At 30.6% G+C, this 21,513-nt stretch overlaps 1 protein-coding gene across 1 annotated transcript; it reads left to right on the forward strand.

Annotated features, from left to right (window-relative positions):
* The first annotated feature begins 151 nt into the window (after window positions 1-151).
* LOC134681098 (G-protein coupled receptor GRL101-like) lies at window positions 152-19,687 on the forward strand. Its single transcript, XM_063540528.1, has 18 exons — window positions 152-253; window positions 667-880; window positions 3,424-3,837; window positions 4,794-5,000; window positions 5,845-5,923; window positions 6,618-6,790; window positions 7,309-7,452; window positions 8,055-8,168; window positions 8,733-8,849; window positions 10,096-10,302; window positions 11,217-11,535; window positions 12,293-12,462; window positions 13,860-13,994; window positions 14,558-14,674; window positions 15,101-16,663; window positions 17,092-17,216; window positions 18,273-18,330; window positions 19,500-19,687. The coding sequence occupies exons 1-18, from the start codon at window positions 185-187 to the stop codon at window positions 19,685-19,687; spliced, it is 4,413 nt and encodes a 1,470-aa protein (XP_063396598.1). The 5' UTR covers window positions 152-184.
* Window positions 19,688-21,513: the final 1,826 nt, after the last annotated feature.

Genomic DNA, 21,513 nt, shown 5'->3' on the forward strand with positions numbered 1-21,513 from the left:
AAAAATAAAATTAAAACTTTCAAAACATCAACAACAAGTTTGTTTTTCAGACTTTTTAGAGTTCAACACTTGTGGTGGTGATGTATTTTTGAAGAATGATAATGATGAATCAACTATTTTATCTCCAAACTTCCCCTTCAATTATGGTCAAGGATTAACTTGTGTTTGGTCTATTCATTCCACCATGTTTATTGAAATAGAAATTTTGTCTATTTCACTTCAGAGGAAAATTCTATTAAGTGAAATGCAAAAGGTATGTATGATAATCGCTTTAAAGGTCAAAACTTTTACAGCTGTTTAACATTTGTCTTCAATGAAAAGCAAACAAGGAAATCAGTAGAAATAATTGTAAGATAACAAATATGTTTTCTCAAAAACGTGTGTCGAAAGTTGCCTTGTTATGTTGATATGTCATTTCAGTAGTAGTTGGTTTATTTTTCAACGAAATCTCATCCCCTTGATTAACCCACCTACAGAACAAAAATAATGTGTTGCGATCAAATTATCCTTGCAAAACACAGTTGCGTATCTCTTATCAGTTCTGTAACTTGTATATATGGCAACGTTATTTCATCTGAGATCAGCATTGATAATCGTTACCGTTTTACCTTTTGACAATGATTTTAACATGTTTAATTAACAATTATTTCTTTTTCTTTTATTCAGATGAGTATATATGACATTAACCCAGGGCAATGTGAAGACTCACTGAGCATTATAGATCACGACGGATATGGAAAAACTATTCTACCAAATGAAGATCAACTAAATGGAGTCAAGCTGTTATCTGCGTCCAATAAAATCAAGATACAACTAACATCCTGTTATCAATATCAAAGGAATAATCAAAAGAGTTTCGAATTAAAAGTATCCACGATTGGTGTGTATCATTCAACAATAATATTCAGTATAAAGTATGAAGGGAACTTTTGAAGCGTGCATTCAAATAGTATACTTTTATATAATAATAATATTTCCATTTGCAATTTTAGATACGCATAGTATATCTTTTAAGGACAAGGATTATGCTCACAATTTAAACTTAAGTAGTTAGTCAGTTATGATTCTTTTTATATTTCGGGTTATATATTCTGCAGATCGTTGATATCAAACAGATATATCATGTTATGGAGGGGTATTTGCGAAAAATTCCTGTCAAGGGACTATAAAATTTCCCGAGCCGGTAGGCGAGGCAAATTCGGTCCCAAGACTAGTATTTTTCGCAAATACCCCTCCATAACATCATATAATTATAGGTTTAATTAAACTGAATAAATTTTGATTGAAACTCTTTGTAAAGGTGAGGATAATTTTGTTTTACTTGAAAGCTGTAATTCATTAACATGTTTATCCATAATTTTGAGGATAAGAGAATATTATCAAAGAACCGCGTGAACTATACATGGTGTAATACGCGTTATCTTTCTTCTTTTATGTAACGTCGTATCCGAAAAATATTGGCGGGAAAAAACTCGAGAGGGTCAAAAATGAATATCCAAAATGGCCAATACCATGGTATTAGCAAAAAATTCGCCGACAGTGGTGAACAACAGGTAAAATCGTTTGAAATGAGGAAACATATAAGAATACGCGAAAAATACAATGGCTATCAACCAATCAAAATCTGGCTTTTTTATATAAGGTGTAATTAAACAAAATATATATTGAGCTCCACCTATCCTTCTTATTTTGTACAAGATAATATGGTACGTTATTTCAGAGATAAAACTATTCACATGAACAACAATTAACTTGTAGAATACCCGAATGTGTTCAATCCTTCTATTGCAGCCTTTTATATTTGCAACAGTAAATGTTAAAGGTTATTCGCTATATCAAACGAACAAAATTACATTCTGTTTTACATTTAGTGTAAATTAAATAATTAATATTGTCAATTTCTCTATGTAATTTGATTTTTTTTTTATCCTCACATGGTATCTTCATCTTTCTACTATACAAATATATGGTTGAAATAGGGAGTTCAGTGGGAAGCAAGACTCAATGTTATGCATTTTATTGATGCATGATTTAAATAACTATCGTTCATAATCTTATTTTTACATCTAGCATTGTGAATATGGGTGATAAAAATTATGAGGTTGTTTTAACATTAAGTAATATTTGGTATATGCTTCAATGTACAAGCGCATGCAAATGAGTTAAGGATCGCCATTTGATGAATTTCAATTGTGTGTTAACTAGACACATTGCGATAATAGGAGGGTCGTAATATGTGAGCCGTCATGGCGTTATGGCAAATAACGTTATTAATCTGGTCAAGTAATTTTTATGAAACTCGATGCGACATTAATGATAGATTATGGGTGTGAAAATCCATTTTCAAAAATGTCGATATAACCATTTAGATTACATCAAATTGCAGGATAAATTCAATATTCGTACATAGACAGATTATAAAATGTATTTGTAGTTGTTATGTGTTTGTTTTGTTTTTGTCATAGATCTGTTATCGCAACTAGAATGATTGCATTTTGTAAAAGACCACATTACAACCTTTTAACATCGATTTATGTGTTTGAAAGAGTGTGTATATCATTGGAACATGTCTCATATGCGTATATATATATATCCCAAAAAGATCTGTTTATTTAAGGATGTACACCTCTGAGGAGCTAACAATTTCTAGAATACATTTTTTTCTAAACCTGATTTTTGGGTTTCTAAGACAGTAAAAAGATAATTGGTGAAGAAAAAATCATATGGTGGTGCGCTTCTTTTTTTGCTAGGGCCCTCTGAACATGCTGAAAGTACCCAATTTTGTTGATTTTTCCATTTTTCATCAATTTTTACCAATTTTTGGGCTATTATTGTGAAAAAAAATCAAAATTCCACAATTGAACTTGTTTTCATACTCTCAATAAAGATGAAGTGGACCAATCTGAATAAATTCAACTAACAAAATATAAATAGGTGTAAGTATAAGATGGTTTTATCATATTTTAATGCTTTTTCGTGTCAAATTTACCATGTTGTCAATTTTGAAATTTTGTGATTTTTCTCTGTTTAAAGAGAAAAATGCATATTATTTCAACTTCCTTGTCATAAATGATTGAAAAAATTACTTATCTAAGAAATTTGAAAAAAAAAGTTATATGGGATGCTTAAGTTTCTGGTAAAATCATTATTTGTTCCCTTCACCCATTTTCTACAAAATAAATTTCACTTAAAAAGACTGACTTGATTAAAAATAAAATTTGAAAATTTAATTTCTCAAAAACTACTTATGGGAAATACACAATTCTTCACAGATAAGTTTGATTATGATAATTATCAAATTCATTGCTATTTTCCACTTGTATCACATGTTTCGGAAATAATTCCGGAATGAGATTTCAATGAGACTGAATGAGACTGAAATGTCAGAAGATTACATCCTTAAACTTTAAACAAATATTTTAGATTTACCAGGATGTGGCGGACTAGACAGTTGCTTTAAAACATGTAACCAGCCTTCAGCCTACATTTATACACCAGGATTTCCTATAGCTTATCAACCAGGCGAGGCATGCTTCTGGAAGATCGAAGGCGTATATGGTCAATTTGTAAAACTCACTATTATCAACTTAGATGTTACAGATGACTCATCATGTGAAAAATCCTTTATTTCTGTTTATGATATAGACATACAAGGACAAGCAAAATCCTTAGGAAAATTTTGTAAAGATAATCGGCCATACGAAACATTTATATCAAGTTGGGAAAGACTTCAAATTGAATTTAAAGCTGCTACTGATATACCGGGAAGTGGAGGATTTCTGGGAAAATATGTCATGAAAACTTTTATACAAGAATCATTCGATGTATCAAATGACAGTAAGGAAACAGTAAAATCACAAAAATGCTGAATTTAGAAGAAAATCTAATCGGAAAGTCCATAATTACATAGCAAAATCAAATAACAAAACACATAAAAAACGAATGGACAAAAACTGTCATATTCCTGACTTGGTATAGGCATTTTCAAATGTAGAAAATGGTGGATTAAACCGGGTTTTATAGCGCTAAGTCTCTCACTTTGATGACAGTCTCATCAAATTCCGTTATATTTACAATGTATTTGTACTCGTAATGTGTTTGTTCTTTTTCCCCTTTATTAAGTTCCATTGTGAGACAGTATTACGTAGTTTAAACAAATGTTACAATGTATTATAATGTTTTATAAACTTGTTGTTAAAATTATTAAGTTGAAATTTCTATTTTTAAAATAACGAATAAAATGGGATAAGGTTTAGAACACCATTGTCTTATATACAAGAAACGCGCGTCTTAAATTATAAGTTTGCAATCTTATTCTAGTTTTTGTATAAAAAATATAACAAAGATTCTACACTCCGAGAATAATAATTTTAAACGGAATAATTCTTTTTTCGAATGACAATCAAAACTTTAAACACATAACACGAATGAAAAACAAATATATTCCTGACTTGGTACAGGTATTTAGTTATGTAAACAATTGTTGGGTAAACCTGGTTTGAATTAATTTTATTAATATGTTGACGTTTTTACATCGAAAAAACAAAACACCACGTTAAATTATTTCTATGCGTTCGAAACTATTTTCTCGTCTACCTGCAATTGAACCGTCATCAAACAAATGTTTTGCAAACACCTGAAGGACTCATCTGATTCTGTTAAATTAATTCATTGGACATAGTTTACACATTTATCTTACCTAGACGTATATAGAGTATGCATGTATATATATTGAGACATAGAGACGTTAGTTTCTTATATTTTAAGAATAAAAAGTTATATAATATCAATAGGTTGCCCAGACAACTGGCATGCATTTAGGAACAGTTGTTATAGTTTACAGAAGAAAAACTTTGGCATTACATGGATTGAAGCCGAAAATGAATGCAAGATTAACAACGGTCATCTTGTTAGCATAGCTGACATTTCTGAAATGAAATTTATTCATTACCTCATTACTGCTTATAAAGATTATCTAGAAGGTGATCGTGCATATATAGGTAGGTCATTCATTAGATATAGGAATATATAATATATATATATACATGAACGTAATAAAATGTACTCCACTGCAAAACACCTACGAGTAAAAACATATGACAGTATATAAAATTGCTATAAGCAGTAACAATTTTAATTAACAAAAAACCTTCCTGGGTACTATTTATTTCATAAGAATTAGCATATATTGTCAAGACTGCAAATGTTGTCGCAATGCGAGACATAGCGATCCTTCATTTCTTCGTAGACATGTTTATGATCAAAAGCTAGTATGTAGTAAGAAATTTTGTGAAAAAAATATTTCCTGTTTTTCCGCATATTACTTATAAATGGACTTAAAATTTCTTCCATTTAACTTTATATCCAGTCTGTAGGTAGCGTTCTTAAAACATTTATTAGACTCATAACAAAAGGCGAGACACTAGGTTCCGCGGAACCCTTACAAATTTATTAATGTTCTATGTAATGTTCCAAAAGACTGCGCCAAGTAGGGATCTTGAGGTTTTTTCTATGCTGTTAACATTTATCTAAACTAGTGTGAGAACATTTATAAATAGTATTCAAGTACAATGCATGTGACTAACATCTGAAAAATAACACGAACATGAAAGTTTCTTTTATCAATATATTACTGTATAATAACGACACTTGTTTTGGGTTAACAGTCCTACAGTAGAGTGAAGCTTTTTTTGTGATTTTCAGACGGGATAACTGAAGATCAACGTCAATGTTTTATAATGAAGCTCACAATATTTTTCAAAATAAAACAAAGTGTTTACGTTTAGTAGTCGTATCTGCTGTTTAATTTTTCAAATTAATTCTTTCAAAAATTTCACAACAAAGGCCTGAAGAAGAAGACTAATGGTTATTCTATGAGGGACTATATTTGGTCGGATGAAAAACCTTTGACGTTCACTGCATGGTAGGTATAATAATTACCATTAACACACACATAGTTGTTTGTCCAAAATGGAATGGTTGGCCAAGTTTAACAGATGTCCTCCATCATGTCATGCACAACTGCTGAAAAAAAAATTAGACATGAGTTATCACGGGAACATATTATCAGGACGAAAGATACTTGATAAGAATGATCTGCATACCATTTAACGGGTTTTTCGTGGGGTTCGTGTTGCTTAGTTTTTATTTCTATGTAATATTTTATAGAATTGTTTGTTTTTTGGATTCACATGTGTCAGAATATTGTTTACACATACATAACTGTCCGAACAGTCTCTGGAATGACAAGCTCTATACTGGTCATTTGATATAAATATCAGCAAAGATAAATCGTAGCATTGAACACGTCTCATAAATGGCGTTTAATGAAACTTTGCGGAATGTACAGTATTTGTAATTAAGGTTTGTTGGATATAACTTTTAACTTTAAGCTTTTTCAAACCGAAATGTACAATATTACTTCTTCTATATATGTATTCCCTTTCTTTAATCGTTGTTTTGGTCTTTTATCAAATAATTAACCCCGATCATCACTAAATATACATACATTGTGGGAATGTTCGCATGATGCAATGTACTTTTTTTTTATCTTTAAATGCATATTTAAATGGATTTTAATTTTTGTTAAACAAATTTTTTTTCCATTCTTTAAACAGGTTTTTTGATAAAAGTACAGGATTTGCACAACCAGATGGCTTAGAGAATGAACAATGCTCAATAATTCAGCTGTTTAGTATACACAATATAAATGCATGGCATGATGTTGCTTGCGCCTACAACAAAATATCAAACTTCATTTGTGAGACAGAAACTGTTCCAAATGTTAATGGTAAGTCATTCTTCACTCCAAACAGATTAATGGCTGTTTCCAAATCGTGCTTTTTTCAACATTTATCTTCTCAAATGTATGCTTATTTGACACAAAATAGTGTCTCCATGTATATTTATCATTTCCTTCATAAATTTGAAATGTCTGTTGCAAACGAATAAACACTTTTATCAGTTGCATAGAAATTTTTTTTGACGTTTTTATCTTGCTTTTCGTGGTTCAATGGATATCAATCAATAATGGGGTTATGATTTTTTTGGCATGCGATCACGAAGTGTTATTTTCTGTCTCCAATTAACTAATTATCAAATAAGTACACTACACGATGTTAACCCTAAAAGCTACAAATTTTAATTGTCATTAATTAATTAATTAATCAGAGACAACAGGGATATCATCTTAAATCTTTTTCCACTAAATATTATAATAAAATACTATCGTTTATGTTAATTAAAATGATAGGGTTTTCATGGAAACAGAATTAGACAAGTTGATTCTCTTATTTTGATTAAATGCAGATTATATCAGAAATTCAATAAATCAAGTAACAGCACAACCCGATGAGATCCTGTACCTATGTTACTCTGGTGAATATATTCTTAATATATTTCAATGTGATGCGGTGATAGATTGCATTTCTGGCGATGATGAACAGAATTGTTGTAAGTATTTTGTTTTATTTTCAATGTTCTTTTTTGTATATACATTTTATGAGTATTGTTTTTAGCAAGTAATACCACTGACATATCTTAAATGATTCCCTTTCTATTATTCATATAAGAACTTAGGGTAACAATAAATAATTAGTTCACACGCAAGCCTATGGAATGATATGTTTAAGTTGTGAAAAAGGCTATATTTCGAACAAAGATGGCGTCAAGTTAGATTGGTCTACAATTATAAAAAGGAGACGATTTTGTTTCAATCAATGCTGATACGTATATAACTTGCAGTGTCACAGTTGAATTAACGTATGAATCAAAATTAGTTGTAATTCATTTCCTCGGAGTTCAGTATTTTTGTGATTTTACTTTTTTCATATCATTTTCAAAATTTATCTGTTTTTTTTTTTTTTTTGCTTCTTTATCACAATAAGACGTTGTTTACCAGATAAATTAGATTAATAATGAATTCTTAAAGTATAACCATGTATTTGATGCAAAGATTTATGTTATTATCGTATTTAAAATGAATTGTCAATTTTTGTACCGGAATCCTTACTATTTAATCTACTATGAACGTTGTTTTTTTTTATTTATTCCAGCATCTTCCTGTTCCAATGACCAGTTTACCTGTGAAGATGGCAGCTGTATATCAATTAGTTTACATTGTGACTTTATTCAGCATTGTCAGGATGGATCGGATGAAAAATTTTGTGGTAGTAAAATTTATTTTTTAAGGAAGTATAGAATCAATTATATTGAACCGGTATGTGTCATGTGTGTTTTCATGATTCGAGGTTCGCAATACTTTTATATTTAAAGCTTACATTTGTGTATTAATTTTTATTAATTTAATTTTGTGTAGGTATTTGTATTCCTGCAGTTGTCACTGAAAACTTTTGTTAACATTTAGAACAGTTCCCCTTTATAAGCCTTTATAAAGATTCGTGGGTTGGTTTGTATTCTTCATCTGCAAACTCTTCAAAGGCAAATAAATCTATAACATAACCTTTTTAATGTTGATGAAGAATCAAATGTTTGTGCGTTGGCTTAAAATACACCGTTTTATTGTATTTGAGAAGACTACACAATATTTATTCCTTGGTTAGGTAAGCATAAGTGTGGTTTATAATGTATGGTTATGCATGTATAGCAGAATATGTTTATCCTGTTGAGGAACCGGTCATTTTGAATTCCGTTAGACTCTTTTTTGCCTTTATATCTTTTTTTTGTCATTATTCAATTCATAGACTACTTAAGATGTGTTTTTTTAACATTAGAAAGACGATCATGTTCAACAAACGAGTGGCAGTGCAAAAATATGCAATGTATTCCTGTACATCAAAGATGTGATTTTGTTCCTAATTGTTATGACAAATCTGATGAGATATTGTGTGGTGAGAACACTAGCGTATATTAATTCATACATGTTTGCTTTATAAATGTACATTTTGTTGTAGATGAATATAAATGTCTATCAGTATATTTCGTGTTTTTTCAAACTCTTTAAAATTCGCTCTGAGCAAAAATCTTTCAATATGCAATAAATATCATTTAAAAAAATATGTCAAACTGTGCCAGATTTATCAAAAAAAAATAATTTTTAAATACTACTCATGATGCAATGAAATTAAGTAATTGGTTACTGAGGGAAATTATGACAACGGGATATCTCGCAATGCCTTTCGATTTCGTAACTAAAATAAATTTTCTTATGATTGAGACGAAGAAGTGTTAAGGTCTGAATTTATTCAAACTTATTAAAAACCGATCTCTCATCGCTCCCGTTTTCGTACGCGACATATCTGAAAATGGGAGCGATGAGAGATCGGTTTTTAATTAGATTGAAATTCATCTTTACAAAAAGCATATGTATAAAAAGAGTTTATAAATAATCATCTTCGTTTTGCTTAATATTTTGATAATATCCGATGAGAATCCGTATTCAACTTTCTTTTTGTTATTTGAACTAACAAATTTAGCTCATGGTTTTCTTACCATGATGAATGCTATATAACCTACTTATTAAGTTAAAATCATACCTTTGCGTTAAAACTGGCTCGATCATTATTGATTTACTATGATCGAATATCTGTTTTCCATGTAATTACACACTGATATGTTCTTTTTGAAGCCACGAACTTTTTTTTTCTAATTTCGCCTCACTGAATACGACTTATCATCGATTGTTTAAAATGTCATGGGACACGAATTGCTATTGCTTACAGAGCACTCGAGTTTAAGTATGATTTTAAATATATTTGTTTTTCTCTAGGTAGTGTTGTGACTTTATATTGTCCCCTTAATATTTTTGCATCTTTTTAAAATTAATAAGGGATTTTTTTCCAATAATGCATTATGTATGAACCTAATGAAATGAAGTTATCCTTTAATACAATACGATGTATGCTCTGATTGGTGTTGTATAATGTGAATTTGATTTAATAATAAATACACGGTTGGCTTTTGTTTTACTAATTTGGTTAAAATCTAATCAAGGTCTGAACATTCAAGAGCATCAAAAACCTGTCAAATTTTACTGTGTCGATTTTCTTGTATGTTTAAACACAGTTGGTGTGGTTGTCTTTCAATTTTATGTCATGTTATTATTTGGTAAATCATTTATAAAATCATGTATTATAGAAATTTGTGGATCAAACAGTTTCCAATGCTACGACCAGACCTGTATACCGTTTTCGAGAGTTTGTGATGGAGTAATTGATTGTAGCGGGCTTTTCCATGAAGATGAATCTGAAGACTGTCTGAAGAAAACACAACACACTTGCAAAGATTGGTACGCCAGTGGTTCGAAGGAAAATGGAGTATATCTTATTGATTTATATCTAAACGGTATTATTTTTAAGTTATAGTTGTAAAATGCATGTTATTTATCTACCATGCCTAGTTCAATTAAAGATAAATAGTGTGAGGTGAAAGGAAAAACACGACAAACCAAGTAATGCACACAATTTTATTATCATTATACATGTTATATGAATGTAAAAGGTATGTAACTGATGTCTGTAGGTAGACTTTTGATCGAAATTATTCTCCATTTAGATACGCATGCCTATAGGGACGGAAAGCAAAGCATAACAAATTATTAAGTTGTATATGGACAAAATGCTAAATAAACAACGCGTTCAAAACAATTAAAGGTTAAATTTTGAATTATTATATATTTTTAACAAACGAGGAGTTCTCGATGGCCTAGTGTTCGTATTAATCGTACTTATGTAATAATGTTTTTCAACACTGAGATTGTGAGTTCGAATCTGGCAGGTAGAAAGTGATTTGAACGTACGTTTTCCGGCCAAAGGTGTATGGTTCTCTCTGCTTGTTCCTGTATCCTTTACTAATACAAACTGACGTCCAAGAAATAGCACAATAGCGTTAAAATGGCTTAAAACACCAAATAATCAATCAATTTAACAACGCAATTTATAAACTGGAACTTAACGCAGAAGTATATTACAGGTCTGATGGTATCCTCCATGATGAGAAGTCGACCATAATATCCTATTAGTGGTACAAAACGGAACAATTTGGTTTTCTGGAAGTTTGTCTAAGATAGTATTATGTGTTTTATTCACAAAACAAAACATTATATATTGATACTAATATAAGAAATTCAACGTTAATGCATATAATCAAGTTTTCTTATGAAAATTGTATGGAAGGAAACAAATAAATAAAGATAGTTATAACAAGTTGCACGTATATTTATATTTCTTTGGAATTTCTTCAATTTGTTCATATTTTAGATAGTGCATCAGTAGAATGCATATTTGATGAATGGGAAAACTATACCCAAATAACAACGATAGTCCACCATGATAATGAGGAGACAGTTACGGCCACCCTAGACGGATATGATATAATACCTGTCTATTTTGCAAGTGACGCACATATTGAAATCCTAAAGGGTATTGGCAAATGCAGCCAATCAATAGGCGTGTATTGCCATTTTTCAGAAAATCGAGTGTACAGATCATCCCTAATCGCAGGCATCATTGACAACAAAACGCCTCAGAATGATTGTGGGTGCCCATTCGTTGGAAATTGTGATTCTGATATTAAAAGGTATTTTCTTCTTGTAATAATTACCAAATGTATCATGGTAATCATTGTATGTTTCAGTATGTCTCCTTATCTCTACCTTTGTTAATTGGTCTATCAGAATAAAAGGATTTAAAATATATTGTTATATTTTTAAAACATTGTTAAAGAGAGATCTTTGAAACTTGTTTTATTCCTATACTTTTGTACCTAAAATACCAGTAGTATAGGTCATCACATCTGATATACAAGCAATGTCTAAATTCCTTCCATTATTTTTATAATCACAGTTTTCGAAATATCTCACATCTTTATTCTGCAATCATGGAAAGAAATTCTAACATTGTATATATTTTTTGCAATTAATGGCAAACACTGATTTGATTTCATAACTGTAGCAAAATAAAAACGTATGTGATGTGTACCTTGAGTATAAATTGGGTCTCTGTTAACATCCCCAATTCGAAAACAAAAATATGATATACATAGAAACTTGTTTTCATTAATAAATAATTTAATTTTGGATGTAACGTGTCTTCTGATTGGCTGACGTTATTTTGTTTTGAGCCCATAGACATAATTTAGTCATGTGACCGTGACGTCATCAACGTTTTCATGGTTTTCTACGGTTTAAAATGGAATTTATAATTAAATTATAAGAAATGACTGTAATACATTTCTGTCTTTTCGAAATAATATAAAAAATGTGGTGCACACTTTTTAAATAACCCGCTACGTAATAAATAAGTAACATTGATATATACTTTACATTTTGATTCAGATGTAACTGTGGTAATGAGCCATACGACTGGTACACAGCTGATAATAATGAAATACGATCAGACATCGGAGTTATATACAATGAAACACAACTTCCTGTAAAACATGCCTATACACTGCCAACGACGACTTACAATAAATTGAATCTTGGACCTTTAAAATGCATTGAAGGTATTTTATATAAGATTCGTAAAATTATTTGTTTGTTACTGGGGTATGAAGAATACACATTTTAGTAGTTCGCATAAATTAAGGTGTTATTCGAATGTACATGTTGATAAAAAAAAAACAATGAGAACTACATGTACTAACTTTTATCTGATTTCTTAAATCATTTTATTTTGGTTTTTTTTTTTGCCTGTACCCTTATAGATATAGGAAAATGTGGTTTGAGTGCCAATGACACAACTCTTCATCCAAATAACAATTTATAATAGTAAACCATTACAGGTCAAGGTACGACCTTCAACACGGAGCCTTGGCTCACACCGAACAACAAGCTATAAAGGGCCCAAAAATTACTAGTGTAAAACAATTTAAACGGGAAAACCAACGGTCTACTCTGAATAAAAATACGAGAAACACGTAAAAATTAAATAAACAAACGACAACTACTGTACGTCATATTCATGACTTGGGACAGGTGCAAACATTTGCAGCGGGATTAAACGTGTTAATGGTGTCAAACCTTCTCCCTGAAACAATACTACAACATCTCAACATAGAAAAACACACAATAAAATATCAATTGTAAGGTTTAACTCAATCAGAAAACGTAAATCTGGGAACAGTATATCTAAGATACTAATATTAATATATATGTTCCTGTTAATATATAATTTATTATGTTCGTGCGTAAAATAACACACTATGAACGAATAAATTTGATCTGCGATACCTGAATGCAAATACATTTTTAATAAAATTATTAGGGATAAATATCTAAGGTCAAAAGTAAATAAATAGATTAAAACAAAGCTATGGTAGGATACCACTGTGAAATATTTAATAATATTTAAAAAATCATCACTTTTGAAAATAAACCGGTTTTATATTCTACACAGGTAAATGAAAAAATAATTTTGTCGTTAAGTATACTACTTAATTCGTCATAAAATCTTCCGATAAGGAATACCAAGAAAGTTCTGTGATATAAATAAAACTCATCTAACGCTTGGTACATATGGGGTGAATATCAACATTAAAACTATACAATTGGAGCTATATAAAAGTTCCTGTAATGATGCTAGAACAATATTTACTGAGAAATTGAATAATGGTGATGTTCATAGTACGAAGAAGTGAAAGTTCAGATATTTCAAATAATCAAACTGGTATATAGACAAGATAGTATAAATACTCATTTTCTTTTAACCGCTTGAAGTATTATTAGACCATTTATTTATTTTAATTTGATATAAATCTTAAATTCAAAAATTCCATAACGGTCTCATTCTACATTTTTTACAGAACAAAAAGTCTTATTGTTTAAAATTAAATTCCATACCAATTTCTTTTTTCAATAATTGTTTGATGTTTATAAAGTAAATTCCATTTGCTAATTGTAGATTTTCAAATATCATCGAACATATTTCGGTGTAGCGGAGGGCAAACTGTATCATCAGATGTTTTGTGTATATTAGATTATGATGAAAAGAAGGAAATTATTGGTTGCAGAGATTTGTCACATCTAACAAGCTGTGGTAATATAATTTTGCACCTTAAACACACCAAAACATTTTTATTCCAGCTATTTCAAAAATCACGTCTCTTTTGGGTTGATATATAACATTTAGAGATATTTATTTTAAGGGTTCCAAATTACTATCTCTATGTTACATTCCATAGAGAAATAATAAAAGGTAATGTTATCAGTATAGGTAAACATTGAAGCAGTGACCATGAATTCGTATGAAGGCCTAACGTGAAGGGAAGGGGTAGTAAAGAAGTTTAGTATAAGATTTAACTCTAAGAAATTCGGGGCATATTAATGTTGAAAATATGTTGCACACCACCATTTTTCACCTTTGAATGAAATTATTATACTAGTTTACATAAATTTTTCATTATAACGTTTATTTTTTTCCCTAATCTTCATAGTAAAAGTGGCGTAGTTTAAGCCGTTTATGGGGAATGTTTATTTAAATAAACTTCATTTAATTTTTTGCTTGAATTACATGCCCATTAACATCCATTGTAATTACGTATAATATTTTAAAATTGTCCTGTCCAATATGTTACGGCGTTTGATGTTTATACATTTTAGAAACGTCCCATTGTCCTCTGGGGCATCTTAAGTGCCAAGACAGTTATTGTATTCCACCAAAACTTTTGTGTAATGGAGTTCAAGATTGTCCAGCCGGAGAGGACGAGAGCGATTGCAGTGAGTACAATAACTGGAATTTCTCATTGTTGTTGTGATACACCAAACCGTGTTTAATAGAAATTGTTATAATATATTGTCTTTTAAATTATATTGATACGTAAATTTATTCCTATATTTGGTTACTGTATTGTTTGTCTGTCTAAAAGTAAATTTTTTAAGGGTTTAAATCTCCTTATCATCATCAGTGTGATTTCTGGTAACACAATTGTGTTTTCAAATTTGCCATAACACTAAGCTATGTAAGATATATCTCTAGATAGGCCAGCCAATAAGTTAAGAAATATGTTATTCACAAATGAAAATGAATATATTAATGTTGATTTTGATCTAAGCGAATTTTGTTGAATACCACTCTAATTGTCACCGTGTCATTGCCACAGATTATGTTAATTATATATGAATCCAATTCCTTTTTTATTTAAGGAAAACCTGAGTGTGATGGACTTTTTCGATGCCATGAAAGTGATATATGTTTAAGCCTAGACAAACGTTGTAATGGATTTGCTGAATGTCCACAGTTTGATGATGAACTGCTCTGTGAGATAAATTGCACATCAACATGTAAATGTGCTGGTTTGTCAAGTAAATGTGTGCTTGAAAACATGTCAGTTATTTCGTTTCCTCCAGAAACCAGAAAAATAGACCTGAGTATGTCTAATTTATCAGCTGTTGATATCGTATTGGAAAATAACTTTCTTTTAGCTGAACTAAATCTATCATCAACCAGACTTCGTGATCTTGAACTCATACATTTTGGAAAATTCCACAATAACCTGTATTTATTGGACCTATCACTAAATCAGATATCAACAATACCTAGATATACATTTGAAAGAATGGTCCATCTAAAAATACTTCTGTTCGCAGGAAACACATTACTTGAAAACGTCTATCCACAATCGTTTGCAGGATTACCCAGTGTATCGATGATGTCACTTGTACAATCTAACATTTGGTTGTTACGAAGTAATAATTTTATGGGCGTTGAAAATTTAATAGCACTAAACCTCTCACATAATAAAATCGGAAAGGTTGAAGATCGCACTTTTATAGGATTGAACCAATTGAAAAGTCTTGACATAAGAGGAAATAGTATGACTGAATTTCAAGAGGACATTTTTGAAGGTCTAACAAGTCTTGAAAAACTTTACTCGGACGCCTACGTATTTTGTTGCCTAAGACCAGGTTCTGTAAAGGAGGAAGATTGTTTACCAGCAAGAGATGAATTCTCATCGTGCTCAGATATGATGAGAAACGATATACTTAGAACTTGCTTATGGGTAATTGGATTATGTGCACTGATTGGAAACTTGATCGTTCTTATATACCGTGTTATTTATGACCGTGGTTCATTGTCAAAAAGCTATGGTATTTTCATCACAAGTTTAGGTACTTCAGATTTCATGATGGGTGTTTATATGTTAACTATAGCATCTGCCGATGTTATGTTTCGAGGGAACTATGTTTGGAATGATCTTTCGTGGCGGTATGGAGTCCCTTGTAAAATAGCTGGAATTATATCAACGGTCTCCAGTGAAAGTTCGGTATGCTTTCTCTTTCTGATAACTATCGATCGTTTTATCGCAATCAAATATCCTTTTGGTGAGATACGATTTGGGAAAAGATCAGCTGGGTGTATTTCATGTTCTGTTTTCATGATAAGCTTCATAATAGCAGTCGTACCGTTAATTTTACCTGGTTCATACTTTGACGGAAATTTCTATTCACGATCAGCAGTTTGCCTTGCGTTGCCGCTCACCCGCGACAAACCGAACGGCTGGGAGTACTCATTCGGAATTTTCATTGTGTTTAATTTTATGCTGTTCTTGATAATAGCTGGTATGCAGCTAATAATTTATCGAGAAGTCACAAATACTATGAATAGTGTTAGATCTACAAAGAAAAACCAAGACTTGACAATTGCAAGGAATCTCTTTATTGTTGTGTTTAGTGACTTCCTATGTTGGTTTCCTGTTGGTGTAATGGGTAAGCATCTGGTCTCGTTCATATTATTTATACATAATTAACTAATCGTAATAATGTATAATGATAATAATTGTTTTAAATTTGAATATATGCAAGAGAAAAAATAAATAAATGAATAAGCAAGTAATTTAAAAGTTTTAGACGAACTGTGTTTAAATGGTATAATGTTATCATCTTTTTTATTCGGAGGTGTTCTTTTGAATAATTAATTGTTTATATAAGTAAAGCAGTAAGAGGTTTGGTTTATTATGATTTAAGACGTTTTCTTGTTGCTGTGTCAATTATCGATGGTGTATTTGGTAAGTGTATTCAAACACAAGTTATGTTACCTTTGATAACTAGACTAAGTATGTATCTATGAATAGCAATACTGCGTGTCTTTTGAAGAAAATAAGACTTTATTATAATTTAGAATATCCTTTTCACAGGTTTGATGGCACTAAATGGACATTTGATTCCTGCTGAGGTTTATGCATGGACTGCTGTATTCATTTTGCCTATTAATTCCGCTCTGAATCCTTTTCTGTATACGTTTTCGGCTATAATTCGAACAGTAAGTTAAAAAATAAATATGGCATGGTATTTTAAATTCACTCATCATTGGTACAAGGATTGAAATTTCATATTTACGCCAGACTCGCGTTTCGTCTACAAAAGACTCATTAGTGACGATTGAATCAAAAATTTTAAAAAGGCAAAATAAGGTACGTAAGAAACAATAAAGGGTAAACGGTTTCCAAGTTACTTTTTTATGTCTTGATTCCCTATATTTGGAAATTGACTTGTAGCTTATGTCAAACATGATGAAATATTGCATTTTACATTAGGCTTCAACCAGTTGATTGCCAAGAAAGGAACCCGAAGGAAATGAAATCTAGAATCAGCGTACTGTAGTCTGTTATACAAATGTCTACTCATTGTGAAAAAAAAATATTCATAGGATAGAAATTAAAATATTAGTCACTATATCAATTATTCAAAATGCAATGTATTTAAAAATGATAATCTACTCTTAACTGACTTTTTGTGGAAGTTGCAGATAAACAAAAACAGACAAAACTATTTGAACAGTTAGCTATTTTAATCTTGTGTACACATGTGCCATATGAGTGTTTTCCTGTTTCGCCGTTATTTCAGTTCAACGCTTTAGTTGTGTAAATCAATACGATGCAATACAATGAGGTTTTTTTTAAAGTCAATGCACATCAATCTTTATATACTTCGAAAATCTTTCACATTTGGATTTGCACCATATCATGTTCAGTACGGTTTAGTATGTAACATATGTTTACTAATGTTTAAAATTGTTTTGTTTAGGGTAAAATCGAAAAAGTGCAAACTGTTATAGTTTGTTTTACTATTTTCGTATTAAGTAACTCATTTTTTGTGACATATTCCTTAATGAAATTTCAAACAATAAAAATTATCAAGTAAGTATATTTTTATTTTTTAATTACCTTCACAGTTTAAATTACCTTTATTGTTCATGAATTGATCATTATATGTTTGAATCGAAAACTGTTTTATACTGACTAACATTCTATGAAATGTCTATTGAAATTATGTGTTCAAAACAGTCAGTAAACCTTTTGTTTATATAATGTTTTAGAAACGTGTGCGGAGAAGAGCATCCAGTCAGAAGTGCCTGACAAATCAGATGTCAATCGGTAATATCAATTATCTTTTTTTATTCAAATCAAACAAACTCTTAGTGCTGCATTACTATAATTTATTGAATGTCTCTCATTATATCAATCTAACGCAGTTGTAAGAAAAACAACGGGGGGTGTCTTTGAACGATAAAGTCAAGTTTTTCATTTAAACATTTTCAATATTATGTCTTTGTAAGGGACGACATCAAAAGTTCAATGAAGGATAGAAAACTTAATTCACATAGTTTTTTCACTGACCCCCCTACCCCCCTCTTAACTTAATTTGGGAAAAATTGATTGACCCATATGTATATATGTAAAAATCGATGTCGGATAATCAAATCTTGCAGCAGTTCCACCCCCACCCCCAAACTATTTGAATTGAGTTTTTTTTATCTTACATTGATCTTTTGATGTCGTCCCTAAAATGTAATATTTTTATGAACTGCTTACATATATATAGGAAAATATGTTGGTGTTGGTCAAGTGATTGTAAAACGGGGGAAATAAACTCATCACGAATACCAGGACTAAATTTAGTATATACGCCAGACGCGCGTTTCGTCTACAAAAGACTCATCGGTGACGCTCGAATCCAAAAAAGTTAAAAAGTTTCAGTAAAAATAGATTTACTTCTTTGATCATGGATACATGTATATTTTCCTTTACATACAATGGAAAGTGATTTTTACAGTGTTTTTAATTTTTTATATGAGTTGAAATATGAATATATATAAGTCAAACATGAAGAAGAAAAATCAGATTTTAGTGAAAGCAGGTGCACAATTATGTTAAAGAATCTCTTGCAATGCATTCATGCTGAATTGGCTGTCTGTACTAAGTCAAGAATATGACACTTGTTTTCCATTCGTTATTTATGTGTTTTGTCATTTGAATTTGCCATGTGATTAGGGACTTGTCGATTGACATTTCCTCGGAACTCAGCATTTTGTGATTTTACTTTTTGAACTTTCGAAATAGTTCAAAACAAATATCTCTTCACAATGCATGAATTTTATTACTCTTTTGTGGATATTTGTAAACATATTAACCGATACAAGATCTATTTCGAATGTGTTCGAATTCGCGTTCAAATCAAAGAAGACGACGAAACATATTACTAAAACCAGGAAATAACTATTATTCTGTTTATTTTTATTTTTATTTTTTCGTTTTGTAAATAGTTTCTAATGGTAATACCAATGAAAACAGCAGGGACTCGTTTGATAACATAACAAGTAAAGAAGGTCTTTTTAAGAAGATCGTCAAAGCTGTAGAACATTCCCTCCAAAATTCTACTTTGGATGCAGATGACATAGAAACACTCGTATCGCAACTGAACAGTGCCACAGAATCACTTACGAAGACATGAGCTGGTAATTTTAAAAGTATACCTAACCCATTTTCATGAAGACAATTAAAATATTGCAAAGAAATAATATGCTGCTTAATTGTTCATGACTAGTCATGGACCTGATGATTTTCAGCTGTATGCCTTTTTACTTGTTTGTTGAATATAATTGCACGGATTCGTGTTTTACCTTATAAATCGCATTAAGTTCCAAATTTATCTAACGTCCATCGGCAAGTAATAGACAATCTGTATTTCATTCAGTGATAGTGTTCCAGCTGTTATTTCAATGCAACAGTTCTAGAAAAGCACTGCATTACATGTACGTGAAAAAAAGTGAAATGCTCAAAACCGGTAGACCTTCAACAGTCCACTTGTCCTGTCGTGTTATCGTATACAATAGTATCTGTTTAACGGCCTGTGCAAATTGTAAAAGGGTTACTACGGATTTTGTTTACTTTAATGTGTTTGCTCGACTATCGGTTGGTTTATACACATACACTTGTCAACAAAATAACAATGTATAGATATAAAAAGATGCGTGCATATGAGACAACTTTCCATCCAAGTCACAATATGTAAAAGAAAATTACAATAGGTTGCAGTTTGGCCTTCAACACGAAGCCCTGACTCACATCGAATAGCAAGCTTTTAAGGACCACAAACATTACTAGTGAAAACCATTCAAACAGGAAAACCAACGTTCTATTCTATATAAAAAAAAAGGCGATGAACACTTATGAACCATATCAACAAAAACGGCAACCACTGAATATCAGGTTCCTGACTTAGGACTGATATAATAGAAAAATATGACATGAAATAGAATACGTATGTAAATCAACTATAATGAGACGAAATCGGCACTGTCTTTCAAAGATTAGAATGCTTTCCGAAATTATATTTGAATTTAATCACGGTCTTTATTGCTGTTTTGTGGTGAACTGAATAAAATTTCGACTGACGAAATAACTAAAACATGTGAAATCTCTACAAATTAGTAATTCTCTGTATAAGTAAAACAAATTTGTACATATGTAAGCTAGATACTGTGTGTTAAGGGCATACGATACAGTTTTGATCCTGTATTTACAAGTTCGTGAAAATTTGCATATAGGCTATTTTTTACCTGATTAAATCAAATATGTAATAAAAAATATACCTTCATGTGCTACTTTTTGAGTAAAATGAGGTCGAAATTTTGTACATTTGCTCAAAATTCAGATTTGTGGCCGTAATTTCTTTTTAGAAAGAAGGACATAACTTTTTTGTTATAAAAGATAAACACAAATTGTTTTTTGTTAAATAATCGGTAATTTCTGTATTTTATAAGTATCCTTAAAAATTATGCATTTTTTATTCAGAAATAACTCATATTTATCAAATGTTCTTGAATTGAGGAAAGTACGTCATTTTTTGCTGCATGTTTATCAAAATTAAAAAAAATCCTCTATTTACAGTTTTATAAAATTTGGGTCACATAATCTCCCTGCAAAATGAAACAAATTGCTGTTTTGAAAAATAGGGGTCCATGAACTCGTTTTCAAATTTAATCAGTTTGAATGATAAAAATCAGTCGAAAAATTCATCTTTTCCCGATATGTCACAGTTTGACGTCGCGAAAATAACATTTTACGTTAGCAACGTCATTACCTCCCCTGTAACTGTATCGTATGCCCTTAAGTTATTTTATTATATATTGACAATGCATTTCCTAGTATAGCTTATTTAGTTGACCTGTTTATTACTGAATAATTGAAAACCAATATTGAAGCATTAGTCTTGTGCGGATAAATATCCTATATCATAATGTCGTTCGTGCTAGTACATGTATGTTATCATGAACT

This window comes from Mytilus trossulus, chromosome 1 (assembly GCF_036588685.1).
Source record: "Mytilus trossulus isolate FHL-02 chromosome 1, PNRI_Mtr1.1.1.hap1, whole genome shotgun sequence".
In the NCBI taxonomy this organism is placed as follows: domain Eukaryota; kingdom Metazoa; phylum Mollusca; class Bivalvia; order Mytilida; family Mytilidae; genus Mytilus; species Mytilus trossulus.